The following is a 14,217-nucleotide window of genomic DNA, read 5'->3' as shown; positions in this document are numbered from 1 at the left end:
AAGAATTATGAAATAAGCAACAGACATTATATTTTGTTCATATGAGGGCCGTGTACGACTAAAATGGAATATTCTGATAGATGACCAGGATTCATTTGAATTTTGTTTCAGATTATAACTGAATGTGTGTTTGTTAGAGCATAAGGTCATAATCCTGATATGAGACCCGGTTCACCTCCCCTCTGTCATGAAAACCTACATATTCATACATGCATGTAGAATGAACATGCTGTCAAAGACTTATCAGTTCAATCAGTTATTTTCCCTGTGGGTCTGCTAAATGTGGCAATAGGATTAACACAATTCATTTCAAAAGTTACTTTCACAAAGTTTGACTGTTTTTACTAATGTTTTATACTACTTCTGGAGACTCCTTCCCCATTATTGTTCTGTTGGGTAAGAATAAGCAGAACTGCTAGTTAACAGATGAGCAGGCTGTGCCTGTAGTGCACTCCTCATTTACTATGTTTCTGCTACAGGAGAAGCACATATAACTAGCCTCAGTTGCTCAGCCACACTGCAGTCATCTGTGTTTGATTCCTGAGATTTAGGAATGAACAGTTCCTAAAACAGTTAACATGACAGGAAAAATCCAGAAAAATGATGCAGGGTAACTAGCAGTAGCAGTGATGTCCTGAGTTCACATTGACTGTTTAAACTCCACATGTGCTTATCAGCTGCCTGACACTGCCACAGCTCCAGAGAAATGTCTGCTGAGCTTGCAGTGACATCAGTGATCATTAACGCCATCAAACACATCAGCTTTACACACACACACACGCACAGAAAAACTACCTGTTAAAGGATAATCCTCAGAGTGATTTGTGTTGACATTAAGCAGTTGCTTCTTGTGACTTTAATTTTAGGTGTGATCTTGATATGAAGCCTTCAACATCCTGACAAATGATTTTATGTAAATGAAACTGAAGTCATCGTGTGATTAACATGTTTATTGAGGCAATTGTGTAATTTTAAAGCTGTTTATCATAAGTACAGCAGATATTGAGGAGTTATTACTGGTGGCTGCGCCCTACCTTGCTGCACAAACCAGCAGTTAATGACCCAAGGCAGCAGAAGACTCAAACTGACTGCAGTTTTATTAATAAAAAGGATTTCTTTGGGAGTACAGTTACTGTAATGCAAAAGCTTGGGGGTTATTTTATATCGGAATGGACGATAAATCGGTATCGGCCGATGTTAGTCCGGTTCAGGAAATAAAATCAATGTTTATTTCCATCTTATATCTAATCATCTAACATTGGTAACATAACAGCAGTGTTAATATTGGATCTCAGTTCAAATTTTTATATCAGTGCATTTATGACTTTATATCAACACTGCAAGAGATGTTTACATCCCTGCACAGTTTTTATCAATTTAAATAACGTTTCTGCTCTTATTTAACCATTTCTGTTGGTTGCGTACTTTTATTGTCACTTATTATAAATAATCTATTGTTTTTAACTCACAAATACACAATTTGGAATTTTTTTCATTTTATGCTACTCAGCTGCACATTCCTTTCGATCAGACGAATGTGGGTAATATCTGACCATTTTACCCCTAATGTACTATAAGCTATTCTGTTTTTTATTTTTGATATGTCTGTCTTTGTGTGAAGTTACATGCTTCAATTAAACCTGGATTCCCCCCACTCTGGGACAATAAAGCATATTTCTATTCTAATATTTAACATCCACATCACAAATCTCTCTCTTCCTAATATGGTGATGTGTCAGCAACAGTGGTTTGTGTTTAAACCTAAAGCCCAGCACAGCTTATCGCACTTTGGGGACAGATACAAAATTAACAAAAAAATGCTGGGTGCAGATCCATATGCTCACAAAACAAGTATTGTTCTTTTAAAAAAAGAAACATGACTTAGGGAATAAAATAAATGCAGACAGACTGAGATATTAGAGGATGCTTAGAGCAGCCGGAGGCCGCCTGCAGCTCGGTTCCATTTGGTGAGCCCACAAGCAGGCAGAGAGCCTCAAGAGGATATGGCTGCTTTCTGATACATCACCACAAGCAGAGGTGGAAAAGGAAGAACTCTGAAAGGGAGAGGATTTCTTGCTCTATTTAACAGCAATGTAAAGCCTGAATAGGGAAGCATCACATTGCTGTACACAGTGAAAAAACATGGCATCCCCCTGTTACATAACAGTGGGTAAGAGTGAACAGGAGGACGTGCACTTTCATGTGCCTAACATGACTAATTGTAGCTGTTCAGGCAGTGATGCTGGACGTTTCTCCATGGTTTGTTTCCTCTGACAGAGGAACTGCAATCCAGGAAACACCGCATGTCTCTGTTTTCTGGATAGTTCTGAGCTATATGTATGCACATCTGAGAATCAGGCAGCATTTGGAAAAAAAATGGACAAAAAAAAAGAGAGAGAATGCCGTTGAGTGTTTGGTGTGGTAGAGCTAGAATAAAGGGGACTTTCGACTAATCTGTGTAGGAAGAAATATGTAAACTTTGAACTGTGTGAATCTAGTGTGGAAGTTTGTCAGAAATCCAGTCTGTCCACTTACATGTCATTATTTTCTAAGTAAAATTTAATAGGGGTGCACTGATAAATCATCTTCGATTTTTTTGAATTTTGGGAGATTGACGATCGGTCGAAACGTACGTGAGAAACCGATATTATCCAGCGATTTTCTCTCCCTCCACGAACATCAGCCTCTGCCCCCTTCTGGACTGATGTGAGCCAGGATTGACTGACAGACCCCCCCCCCACCCCAGATCACATCTGGATGTGTGTAGTTAACAACAATCACCTCACAGTTGCCGACTTAGCAACTTTTCTGACAAAAATAAAATTGGAATCGACCAAAATTGGAACCATTAGGTCAGACATTTTAAAGATGGTGATCGATCAATACACTGCAATTGGTGCAGGCCTAAAAATTAAGCAATGGGAACGTCGTTAAACCTGAGAATAAGCAATAAGATTTTTGCATATTATTGCATATGAAAGCAAGAACTGCTGAGAATGAAACACTGTTGAGTTAAAGCAAGTCTGCCATCATACAAAATTACAAAATATTCATGTCTTAAACTACATTCATAAATTTTAAAATATTTACACCAACAGAACCTAATTGGTGTAAAGTAGAGTGAAAATGAATTGAGTTTAGGAGAAATTAAAATCTGAATAGATTGCTGTAAATTTATAATGATCTCCCTTCAAACCTGTCCAATATATCATCTTCACAAGTTCACACAATAAATCTAAATTCTTACGACAATAGAAAAAATTTAATAAACAGAGTTCTATTGTAACTGTCATGACGACACCGGTGTCTGATTTTCAGTGAAGGCCTCAGAAGTTTGTTGGAGAGCTTTACACATCACCCTGAATCCACCACAGAGAAATATGGAGGTGGCAGAGAATTACTTTGGGAATGCTCTCCTACAGTGGAGTCGATGGGGAGATAAATGTAGCTACATGAAGAACAACCCCAGAGGAGGAACTGTTAGGCCCCTTCCACCGGCCGTCCCTGCAGCTGACATTCTAAAACACATTCATGTTTTAGAATGTGATCCCATTCTAAAACAGTGAAGCATTCCAAATTGCTGCACAACAATTGGAAAACATTTTTGGTAAATCTTGCCATGACTTGCATCTGCTGTTTGTTGCTTTGGTAATGAGATGATTGTGCTGCAGTTTCTTAATGACTTTAAAAACCACTTTAACGTGCTCCGAAAATATTTTCTGCTGCATTAAATAAGCATCCCCAGCTTTTTAACAGACATAGTTGGCCTGAACATGAGGTACCTCTGTAATTAGAAAATATTTATTACAATCCAATCCGAGCAGGTCTTTGCAGTATTGCTATTGCGCTAAGGACAAATTAGCAATGCAACGTGAAGGCCTACATTAACCTGATTCAGAGATTGAAAATGATTTTTTACTGTTTCTCTTCATCCAATCTGCAGGAGTTTGAGCTGTTTCACAATGAAAAATCTACAGAAATTTTAGACAGTTGTAGGCTGTGTAGTCTATGCACAGTCTACAACTGTAACAGCAGCAGTTACAGTTGTGGTAACTGCTGCCGTTCTACAAAGTAATGAATCAGAGGGCTGTATGCTAATTTATGTCACGCTTTTTCTCAGATTTATGTTTTCTGCAACGCCAAAGAGGAGACAGTAAGCAGCTTACAGTCAGACTTGCTGTTTTAATCTCTTTTTTTTTTCTAAAGGAGTAAGAATTTTTAATCTTATGTGACATGTTAGTCGTAAATTTCTGATGATTATCAGAAATTTAAAAATGCTGATTTAAAGGAGGCAAAGATACTCTCTCAGAAACACAGTTGCACCTAAAGGCTCGTGCAAAGAAAGAATTTCCTTGTATTTTATACAACAGCTGCAGGAAGAGCAAATTTCCTAACCGCAAACTCTAAAGGGCAAAGCTGCATGACACTACCTGTCCCAGGAAAGCTGTTCTGCTGATACCAGAACATCCAGAGTTCTGGTATCAATAGAACTTTGGAAGTTCAGGTTGAATTCGGGTCACAATGCAACCAGTTGTTCATCAGAGGAGAAACTGATGTTTCTACAGGTAAACCGAAGCATATTTAAACCCTTTCATATTAATTTTTAACCTAAATGAATGTTAAGATTCACATCTTGTCAATGCTCTGAATTTTTTCTAAGCAAGTCTTTATACAGTCTCTATTTATTTGAGAGTGATCGCCTCATTGTCACTTGCATGTAACTTTTCTGAACAGCAACAACAAAACCTTGAGTTTCAGACATATTAATGCATTTTGTGTTAGTGAACACCACCTTTAATTCTTCTATCAATCTGGGTTGTGTTTACAGCCATTCATATATGACAAATATAAGTAGTGAAGAACAATTGACTATAAAGATCCCCGTCTATGCACCATATTGTTCAGACCAGTGTTTAATCAGCATGACCTAAATACCCTGCGGACCCTTGTGAGTGCTTACACACAGCTAAGCCTGCCACACTGTCCATAAAACATATCTGCCTCTGCTACAACACTCTCCGACTGAGAAAACCTCTTTTCTAACGTCGTAACAAGATATTGTGAATAAGTACCAGAAACAAACCAACCATATGTAAAATAAAAACCATGCTTCTCCAAACAGTACTGTTAAAAGCTACGCGGATAAAAACAGATGCTAGCCAAATGACAGCTAAAGTTTGTGTCCCTTCCACAGTGCTCATGTTTACTCCCCAGTACTGCAGAGGAAACCTTCAGAAGTATCAAACATGATTCGTTATGTACATCATCTCTGCTCACATACACCTTTCATTCAGTGGGGTTTTACACACGCCATTATTCTAATGAGAAAGTTTCCTAACACGGAAATTGGAACATGTATTCGGGTATTTTGTAAGTATATTATGTACAGAATATAACATAACTCCGAGTGTTCAGCTGACCAAATTCTATTATTAAAGTTATGCGAGATTTAAACTATTCTACTTCAACCCATTTTTAAAATAAAGTTCAGTCTGTACCATCAGGTGGCTTTAAGCTAACTAATTTTAGCATTCACGGTTAACTTTGCTAGCGTAACAAATGAAGCGATATGGCGAAGCCAAGCTAGCTGCTACAGACCCCGCGAGGTTCTGGCTTTTTAGCGGCTAATGCTAATAGCATGGAATTTCCATTTTCACTCTCCAACATTAGCGCCAATTTAAAAATTATTCCGCAAATGTCCAACTACATGAGCAATAAGCTTTCCGAGGTGTCATATCTGAGTCCGTAATTTGTTTTTTTCCCTCCCAAACTTTTCAGAGAACAGTTCACGGAACCCGACAACAATCTGCCGTGGGATATATGTTGAGACAACTATATAGCCGGGATATCGCATTAATGTTTGTAAAAGTTGCATGTTTCATCTATGGTGTACAATTAAGCAACAGTATTATATATATTGATTAAAAATGTTAATATATTTATTTGCAAAATCCCATTACAATCGTATGTTTCAATAGATTGTGGCGTTCTTTCAAACCAAACTTGAAGCACGCACGAAGGCTAAGTGACATTGAAGTCGGCATCTGATCCGAAGTTTCAGACCCAGGGCTGTTGCACGGATTTGAGAGATTCTGGAATATTTCTAATGAGAAATAATCAATTTAGTAAAGACAGAGCTGCGCTGGATTACTCTACTCTGCCTGCACATTATTTTACACACAGTATTTGATTCAAGAAACTTCCCTTGTTATTGTTTAAGGTGGAAAATAATTTTCTAGCAATTTTGGCATAAATTTACAGTTGGGTCTTGTATGCAATCAGTTCATTTTTAGTCAAGTCAAATTTGTAGTAAATTATACGCGGTTTACAGACACTTTCATATAGTTTGTAATAACCTCATTGTCTTTATGACAACATATATTCAATGTTTTATTTTGCCTTGGAAATCACATTTAATATTAAATCCATCTGAAAACTCTTAGAAGACTGGACAGAATTAATCTACTCTTTATTCTTTTAAATGCTTCAAAACACAAAGATTCTAGGATTTAAAGTTTAAAGGACCTGATCTATTGCCAAAATACAATGAACACCATTAATATTAGGTGGACATGAGTCAAGAATAGCTGGAAAATATCATGTTATTTATTAAAGCAATCCATTCCAGGTTTGAGCTGTCCAAGAACTGTACCTTTCAAACCAGATTATTTATTTTCATGTATGTTTACAAAAATTACGTTTAAAGAACCTTTAGACAGTGCCGAATAAATCAGTTTAAGTTGGGCCTTTCGGATTTAGAATTAGACCTGATCTAATTTAGTCCTGTTCCCTAAAAGAGCATAACAGATTTTACTCAAGTGTAATCGGTATATATGAATCTAAAGCTAACTTCAGTATCATCGAAAGCTAGGCTATAACTAGCTTGAGTTAGCAGCTAACCGAATAGACAGCTAGCGGCTAGCCACCTGGGTATCGAAAACGAACAATCACATCGTGTGCGTGCGTGTATGTGTGTGTGTGTGAGGCGAAGGGGGGGGGAGGTCTCAAATATATAAACCATTCCTTACCTCCCACTCGGTACATATTGGCCGCCATCCTCTTGCAACCTGTATTAAAATCAATTCCAGGGTATTCCCCGCTTGGGTAAAAAATATCGACGGCTTCTCTTTTATTCCTTCATTTATCTCAGACACCCCCGCCGCGAAACAAAGCCGGCTCCAGGCTCAAGCCGAGCTGTGGCGGGTAAAAAAGTTAAAAGTTTCCCTTAGTAAAGCTCCGGAGATAGTCCCCAAAAAACAGAAGTATCCTCTTTTCTTCGGCCCCTCAGACGACCTTCTCCTCTTCTTCACTCACTCATTCACACGCAGCTAGCCTGTCTCTTACTCCACTCTTCCTCCCATCCTCCGCTCCAAGCTTCATCCTCCTCTTCTTCACCTCCGCTCAGTTCAGCACACACACACTCGCACACGGAACACTCACTCACAGGTCCCCTCCGACAGTGCGCGAATCGTCATCTTCGGCTATTGTCGACAATCTCCGGCAGCGGCAGAACCCACAACTTTTTTCACTGGGTCCTGGTTAGTTAAGAACCTGACCTTTGGCATGAATGAGGAAGAAACAGGGCATTTCGTGCAAAAATATTTGACAAATATAATGCTTATTAAGACTTGATTAATTATTTTTGTAATAAGTCTTCTAAAAAAAAAGTATAAGAGAAGAGTGTAGATGACAAAACTCGGTTAATGTAACAGAATTGTGTGACTGCAATTTATTTCCCACAGTGAATGTAAAAGATTTGTGAGTTATATTGCTCTGTCTTTAAACACAAGTACACTAAAAACTTCTAATAAATTTAGCATTGTATTGCAACGCTAAATTAAGCAAACATAAGGGACACACCCAAACCTTAAGCTTTAAGTGTTTTCATTCTACATACTAAAATAAATATTTCTGAGCCTTTAAGAATAGATATCACAAAATTTCCTACAATCAAGATGAACTTTCTATTAGTTTTGTTTAGACATCAACTCGAATTCCTTCATAAAACAGTTTAGCCAGAGTTGATGTTGCATTTTAACATCTTTCATAATTTATACTTTGTGTTTTCCAGGAAAACTGCTAGTAGTAACACACCAGTTTCAGTACTTATAGATACTCTTACACATTTCAGTCAGATGTGGTGATGAACCCTTTTAACAAATGAAATTTATGCTTTACATCTGTTTGGCTGTTAAAAAAAAAAAAATCAATCTGTCTATCTACATCTACAAGTCAAGAAATTTCAGCCAGATCAAAGTTCAATTTTAAAAATCAAACCCTGGTAATAAATATATTGTTTGTATTTCCCATTATATCCATACAGAATAATATTAATACAAAAATTTTCTCAACCAACTTTCAGTTTTCACTGAGATTCTCTACAAAGCTCAGTTTCATTTTAAAAGTACATCTCACATTTAAAGGGTGAACACTGCCCTCTAATGACAACTAAAAAATGACACAACTTTCAGTTTTATCTTTTTGTTTGTATTAATAATCAATACAAAATTCAAAAAAACATTTACTACAAGTAATAATTTTCAAGTACACTGATCTAAGGTCACAGAAATGAATGAATTAGTAAGATAAGCAGGGTTCGTGTTGACAGGAGTTGTTCTCCATTTTGTTTCATAAATGCACAGAAACGGCCAACACTGGTCACTTCTGTTTAAAGTACAAAAATATAGAAGAGCATTTCTATAGGCACTGTGGCATACTGTATGTTATAATGCAACACATAAACTCAACACGACTAAAACAAGCATGTTCACAGAAACTATAAGGTAATAACAGTCACATTATGCTCCACTCAACACACATGCTAACTTTCCTCACCACTTACACATCAGAATCCAAAAGATTCTGTTACATGTGTCAGTTTCAGATGGATTTACAAAGTAATGGTAGGGGGTTAAAATTGACATTTTCCCCTGAAGAGAAACCCTATGTGTTCATGAGACTGACGGCAGTGGTGCAGCAGAGGCTAAATGAAGCTGATCACTGATTAGCCTCGGTGGCTGTGAGCAGACAGCTTCCCTCCCTTCACTGGTAGTACCAGCAGCTCCGTCTAGCTGGCTGGAGGCTCCGGAGAGCTGGTGGAGGTGGAGGAGGTAGAGGCCAGTGTCTCCCTGCTTTCTCCCACCCCACCTCCGGTCACCTTCCACTGCAGGATGCAGGTATCCTTCCCGCCAATGGAGAGAAGGTGGGAGTCATTGTGGGTGAAGCAGACGTTGGTTACATGACTCCCGTGGCCTTCGTATTTGTAACTTGGTGCCTGGGGAGGGCATAGGACATTGAAGAGAGGTTGAAAAGGAAGCCCTGAATAATCCCCCATTTTCCTCAATGTAAGATGTACTTTTTGAAATCCTGTCGTCACATGATGACAATGCCGAATAAGATTATACTACTCGTGTACTAGTGCTTATTTCTAGTTTCAAGTTTATTTTTCTATGTACACTTCAGAATTTCTGCCAGAAATGACTATTAGTTCCTGAAGCCTGTTCTAAAACCTGTGAAGATCGCTTCTTTCAATCAGGCAGGCAATGGGTGGTGGCAAGTATTTTCAGTTCTTTTGATTTTGAGTTTTATTTCATTTCACACAATTATTGTGTTGTTTGTATTTAATTGTACATCTGTTTTTTTTATCTGTGAAAGGTGCAATATAATTAAAGTTTTCTTACTTAAACTGAATTAGTAAACGTGACTGACTCATTAGACCTGCAGTCCAACTGAAAAGTCTGTCGATGTAGAGTGACTGTGAAATGAAGGATGACTGTGTCAGCAGTACCTTTGGCTTAGGGCAGGGGTACTGGAAGAGGTGGACCTTACAGAAGTCATCGGCCACTGCCACCACCTTCTCATTGTGGGAGCGACACAGGGCATTGATGTCTGTTCCGTCTGAGCCCTCCAACCACACACCTGCAAACCACAGAAACACTGGCATCAGCCTGGCTCCTTATCCCAACGCCACAACATTTACTTGCAGAGTGTGTTTGATGTTTCTCACCTATGACATGGAAACCCAGCACACAAGTGAAAGAGGCCCATTCTCTGTCTTTGCTCTCAAAGCGGTTCCTCAGCAGCTTGCATCCTCCGGCAATGTCCCCTATTAAAACATATTGAGAGAAGTCAAATAGGCTCTATAGAGAAGATGTGCTCCAAGTGGTTCAAGCCTCTCCTTCTTAAGGTCTGCAGTTACTTTAGTTGATCACTACTTCACATTTTTTCCTGGTGTGATAATGGAATTTTTTTTTCAGTTTATAACATCCGCAGCTGCACAATTCTGGATGTGTACTTACAGTAGAGGATCTCATAGTCGCCTGAATTTGACACAATGTAACAGCCGTCTTTGGACCAGTCAAGGTGAGTTATGAAGCTGGAGTGTCCCTAATAAAAAAAGACAAATATGATTGTAGATTATTTTATTCTTCAGTTTTCTTTTTCTTAATAAAGAAAATGTCATTATAAACATTAATATAAGACTGTGGTATGGATTTATCACAGTATATCTGTGTCAACATTTTGACATGGTCCCTCCAAACTTCTGGTCTGGTGAAAAAACTCAGAAACTTCAGCATTTTTACATCTGATGAGAGGAGCAAATCTCCCCCCTCTGACCCTCATCACTTCCTACAGAGGGACAGTAGAGAGCAAACTGACCAGCAGCAACCCAGTCTGGTTTGTGGCATGTAACACCTCTGACTGGCAAAGTATACAGAGAGTAGTGAGGACAGCAGAATGATGATCATCAGGACTGAGCTTCCTTCCATCCTTGACACCACTTCCAGTCGCTGCCTGACCAGGGCTTGGCTGGGATATAAGAACTGGGATATTGCTCAGGTGTCTTGAGTCTTCTCAGATTAAATTAAAATTTGCATTTCATTTGGAAATACCAGGGTCTGGAGGAAGACTGGATAGGAACAGTCCGTGTTGCTTGAAGTCCAGTGTGAAGTTCCTACAGTCAGTGAAGGTTTGGAGCTTCATGTCTGCTACTTTTGGTCTGTTGGGTTTTATCAAGTCAAGAGTAAGTGCAACCTTCCACCAGCAATCTATGCCGCCCTCTGCTGGCAAGGTTTATAGAGAAGTTTTCAATTTCCGGTAGGATTTGTTAACAGCCCAACACTGCTAAAAGTACAGCTTTAATCACTATGGTGACACCAGTAAACTGGCCTGATCTAATATAGAACCTATGGGCTGTTGTCAAGAAGAAATGACAGACACCAGAACCGACAGCAGTAGCAGCAGATTTGGTGAAGGCTGCTACCGAGGTAACCTGGGCTTGTTCCACACCTCAGCAGAACCACAGGCTGATGTCTCCGTGCCTCACTGCATTAATGCAGTAATTCACGCAAAAGAATCCGAATCCCAACAACTGAGAGCATATGCTGTACAGCACATGGACAGTACATGGTGGGCCCTTTTCAGCAGCCCCACATTTCAGTATTCAGAAATATTATTTTCATTGGTCTTTATCTCGCTTTGTAAGTGGTACAGAGCAAATTTTCAAATTTCTAGACAAAATAATTTTTGGTTTTATTAGCTATAAGCCACAATCATCAAAATTAACAAATGCTTAAAATGTATCACTTTGTCAGTAAGGAATCAACACTATACATGTGTTTCACATACTAATTGAATTAAAGAAAGAACTTAAATGAAACTCTTACTTCTTCCTGCTTATTATGATACACATGCATGAATGTAACTCACATTACACCTTCCGAAGCGACTGTAGCGGCGGCCACTCTCTGTCACGCTGTAGATGTAGATGAAGTTGTCGTGAGAGCCTACAGCTAAAAAGCGTCCGTCTGAAGACACAAGAAGCCATTAGTTCAGTTAAAGGGGACTTCCACTGTTTTTCACGTTATTCCTTCTTTCCTCATTTATGTACAGAGAAGAAAATGAAAAAATAAATAAATAAATAAAAAACCACAGAATTAACTAAAAGTGTGTTTATATTCTATCATTCCCCCCCCCAAATGCAATTTTTTGGTTTTCTATTTTTTTAAAATAAATTTTCAAAAATCACACAGAAAAGTCATATACATTTAATTTTGTGTAGAATTTTGAGGAAAGAGATTAATTTGATACAATTTGGAATAAGATTGTGGAAAAAATAAAGAGCTGTGAATATTTTACAGATGCACAGAAAGTTCTGAAACATTGTGATATGTATTACATTCTTAAGAAAAAGAAAAAAAAAGTGTAATGGCATACCTGGTGAATATTTCATGACTGATAGCTGTTCATTCCCATCTGTGGATTCAGAAATCACCTCCTGGGTTACCAAATCGAGGACCACCCACCTGTCAGAGTTACAGGGAGAAGCAGACGGTCAGGGAGCTGCCAGGTCAAACATGCACTGCTGCTGCTTTATGCTAACTAATCCAAGGTGAAGCTCTTTTTGTTACATTGTACTGCAACACACTCCACATTTATTGACAGCTTGCTAAAGATGTGTAAAACGCCTTCAAGTAAATGAATGAATGATAAATATAGTTTATTAATCCCAGAAGGAAATTCACATCTTGGTACACTCCTTCTGTAGACAGGTGCCTGAGGCTGCAGCTCTGCGGGGCGTCGGCCTTTTGTTAAATAAATTACACTGCCTGGCCAAAAAAAAAAGCTGCCAAGCGAATGTAATTAAGCAAATAGGTGAAAGCCTCCTATTGGATAATTGCTGCAAGTTTCAGCTGGCAGCAAGTTATTTAACCCCAACTGGTGCAATGAGTTGCTTCTCATTGTTGGTTGTGGAAAAGATGTCAGTCTGTTTGGAAAGGGTCAAATCATTGGCATGCATCAAGTAGAGAAAATATCTAAGGAATTTTCAGAAAATACTAAAATTGGGTTGAGAACTGTCCAACGCGTTATTAAAAACTGGACCCATTGACTTCGAGGAGCAAATGTGGCCGGAAAAAAATCCTTAATGAATGTGATCGTTCCCCCATGTTCGGGAATCAAACCACAGTCAGCTGAGCTCAGGACTAACAGCCTCTGTTTTTGAGCTGCTGCTCTACTTTTAACTCTGCACTGTCCCTATTGCAGCCATTTTGGATGATTTTAATGTGATCAGCAGAACTTCATATCATTGTTGCATAGTTATTGTGGTGATTTACCTTCCTGTGCTGAGGCCAACAGACACAACCGATCCGCTGGGGCAGAAATCAGCACACAACCCATACTCCTGTCAGAGATAAACACATTCATTTAATTTTTGTTGGATAAATGCAGTTTGTCTGTAAAAGCAAAATTGTGACATTTTCTAGACTGCAGTAAAATCTTCAGTCTGCATATCTTTCTGTTTTGAACCTTATTACACAAAACCATATTTGATTATATTTCTGTAAGGATCTTATCTCAGGACGCTTCGTTAGCTTTAAAAGAATAAATAAAAAAGCCCAGTTTTCAATGTGTTAGCTGATCAGTTGGTGCTCCTGTCAATAGAGTCATCATCTATAATCAATAGAGATGACGCTGTTAAAGAGTCCAGCTGAAATCCACTCATCAGTCAAGTCAGCACTCTGATTGCTAAAAAACAAACATGCATGCTCCTAAAACTGTTTGAACAACTTCTGCAACAAAGATTGCAACCAAATCAATCTTTTTGGAATAATCAAGCATGTCTGGGTTACGTTACTTAGATTAAATAGTGTTAAAGTTTCCAGACGGTCAGAGAACACAGGAAGCACAAGAACATTGTTCTAAAGAGTATTAAGCACAGAGTTCAGCTCGCTAAGGAATAATCACTTATATAATAATATATCTAATTTTATGAAACGCTAACGAATTTATACTCACCTCCATATGCTCAGCACTTGTGCCTCATATAGGACCCTAGTATTCTATTAATTAATTCAGTTACTGATTATTTGTCCATATGGGGGCGCTCACAGACTGTGCATAGAGCATTGAATTGTGGGAAAAAGTAAACAAATTTGGCATAAAGTAAATGACTCCAAATGAACTAATTCAATCTAATAGAGGTGTGCCGATCGATCGGCCACCGATCATAATCGGCCGATTTTCGTGAAAAAGTGTATGATCGCTGATTACCGATCACGGTCTCTTGTTGCCGATCACACAAACCGATCACCTGCTTCTCATTTCGCAGCCTGCATGTATAGCCTGCCTGTATAGCCAATCAGAACTAGCAGTAATCAGCTAGCCGCCATGCTATCAGGAAGTTTTCATTCTGTAACTCAGGATTGTTTATTGTAA

At 38.6% G+C, this 14,217-nt stretch overlaps 2 protein-coding genes and 1 long non-coding RNA gene across 5 annotated transcripts in view; 1 reads left to right on the top strand and 2 right to left on the bottom strand.

The window, feature by feature from the left end:
• Positions 1-7,456, bottom strand: part of mta2 (metastasis associated 1 family, member 2) — a 37,536-nt gene extending 30,080 nt beyond the window's left edge. Inside the window, exon 1 of one of the 2 annotated variants that reach the window (XM_015047183.1) lies at positions 7,029-7,456. In XM_015047183.1, coding sequence (XP_014902669.1) covers positions 7,029-7,056 — 28 coding nt within the window. In that variant the 5' untranslated portion in view covers positions 7,057-7,456. The remainder of the gene's footprint in view (positions 1-7,028) is intronic. The other variant, XM_015047192.1, reaches the window with a different exon arrangement.
• A 1,005-nt stretch (positions 7,457-8,461) lies between these two features.
• eml3 (EMAP like 3) overlaps positions 8,462-14,217 on the bottom strand; it is a 58,235-nt gene continuing 52,479 nt past the window's right edge. For both annotated transcript variants that reach the window (XM_015047157.1, XM_015047166.1), the window contains 7 exons: positions 13,116-13,183; positions 12,217-12,305; positions 11,710-11,807; positions 10,299-10,386; positions 10,007-10,105; positions 9,788-9,918; positions 8,462-9,274 (listed from right to left, as the gene is read on the bottom strand). In XM_015047157.1, the coding sequence (XP_014902643.1) occupies positions 9,068-9,274; positions 9,788-9,918; positions 10,007-10,105; positions 10,299-10,386; positions 11,710-11,807; positions 12,217-12,305; positions 13,116-13,183 (780 nt within the window). In that variant the 3' untranslated portion in view covers positions 8,462-9,067. The remainder of the gene's footprint in view (positions 9,275-9,787; positions 9,919-10,006; positions 10,106-10,298; positions 10,387-11,709; positions 11,808-12,216; positions 12,306-13,115; positions 13,184-14,217) is intronic.
• Positions 13,190-13,967, top strand: LOC106956371 (uncharacterized). Its single transcript, XR_001426759.1, has 2 exons — positions 13,190-13,423; positions 13,466-13,967. It is a non-coding gene; the product is annotated as an uncharacterized LOC106956371 (long non-coding RNA).

Source organism: Poecilia latipinna, unplaced genomic scaffold (genome assembly GCF_001443285.1).
Source record: "Poecilia latipinna isolate Pla-1442-1.1 unplaced genomic scaffold, P_latipinna-1.0 Scaffold40, whole genome shotgun sequence".
Lineage (NCBI taxonomy): Eukaryota > Metazoa > Chordata > Actinopteri > Cyprinodontiformes > Poeciliidae > Poecilia > Poecilia latipinna.
Note: the sequence above shows the minus strand (reverse complement) of the source record. Positions and strands in the feature narration are given on the sequence as shown.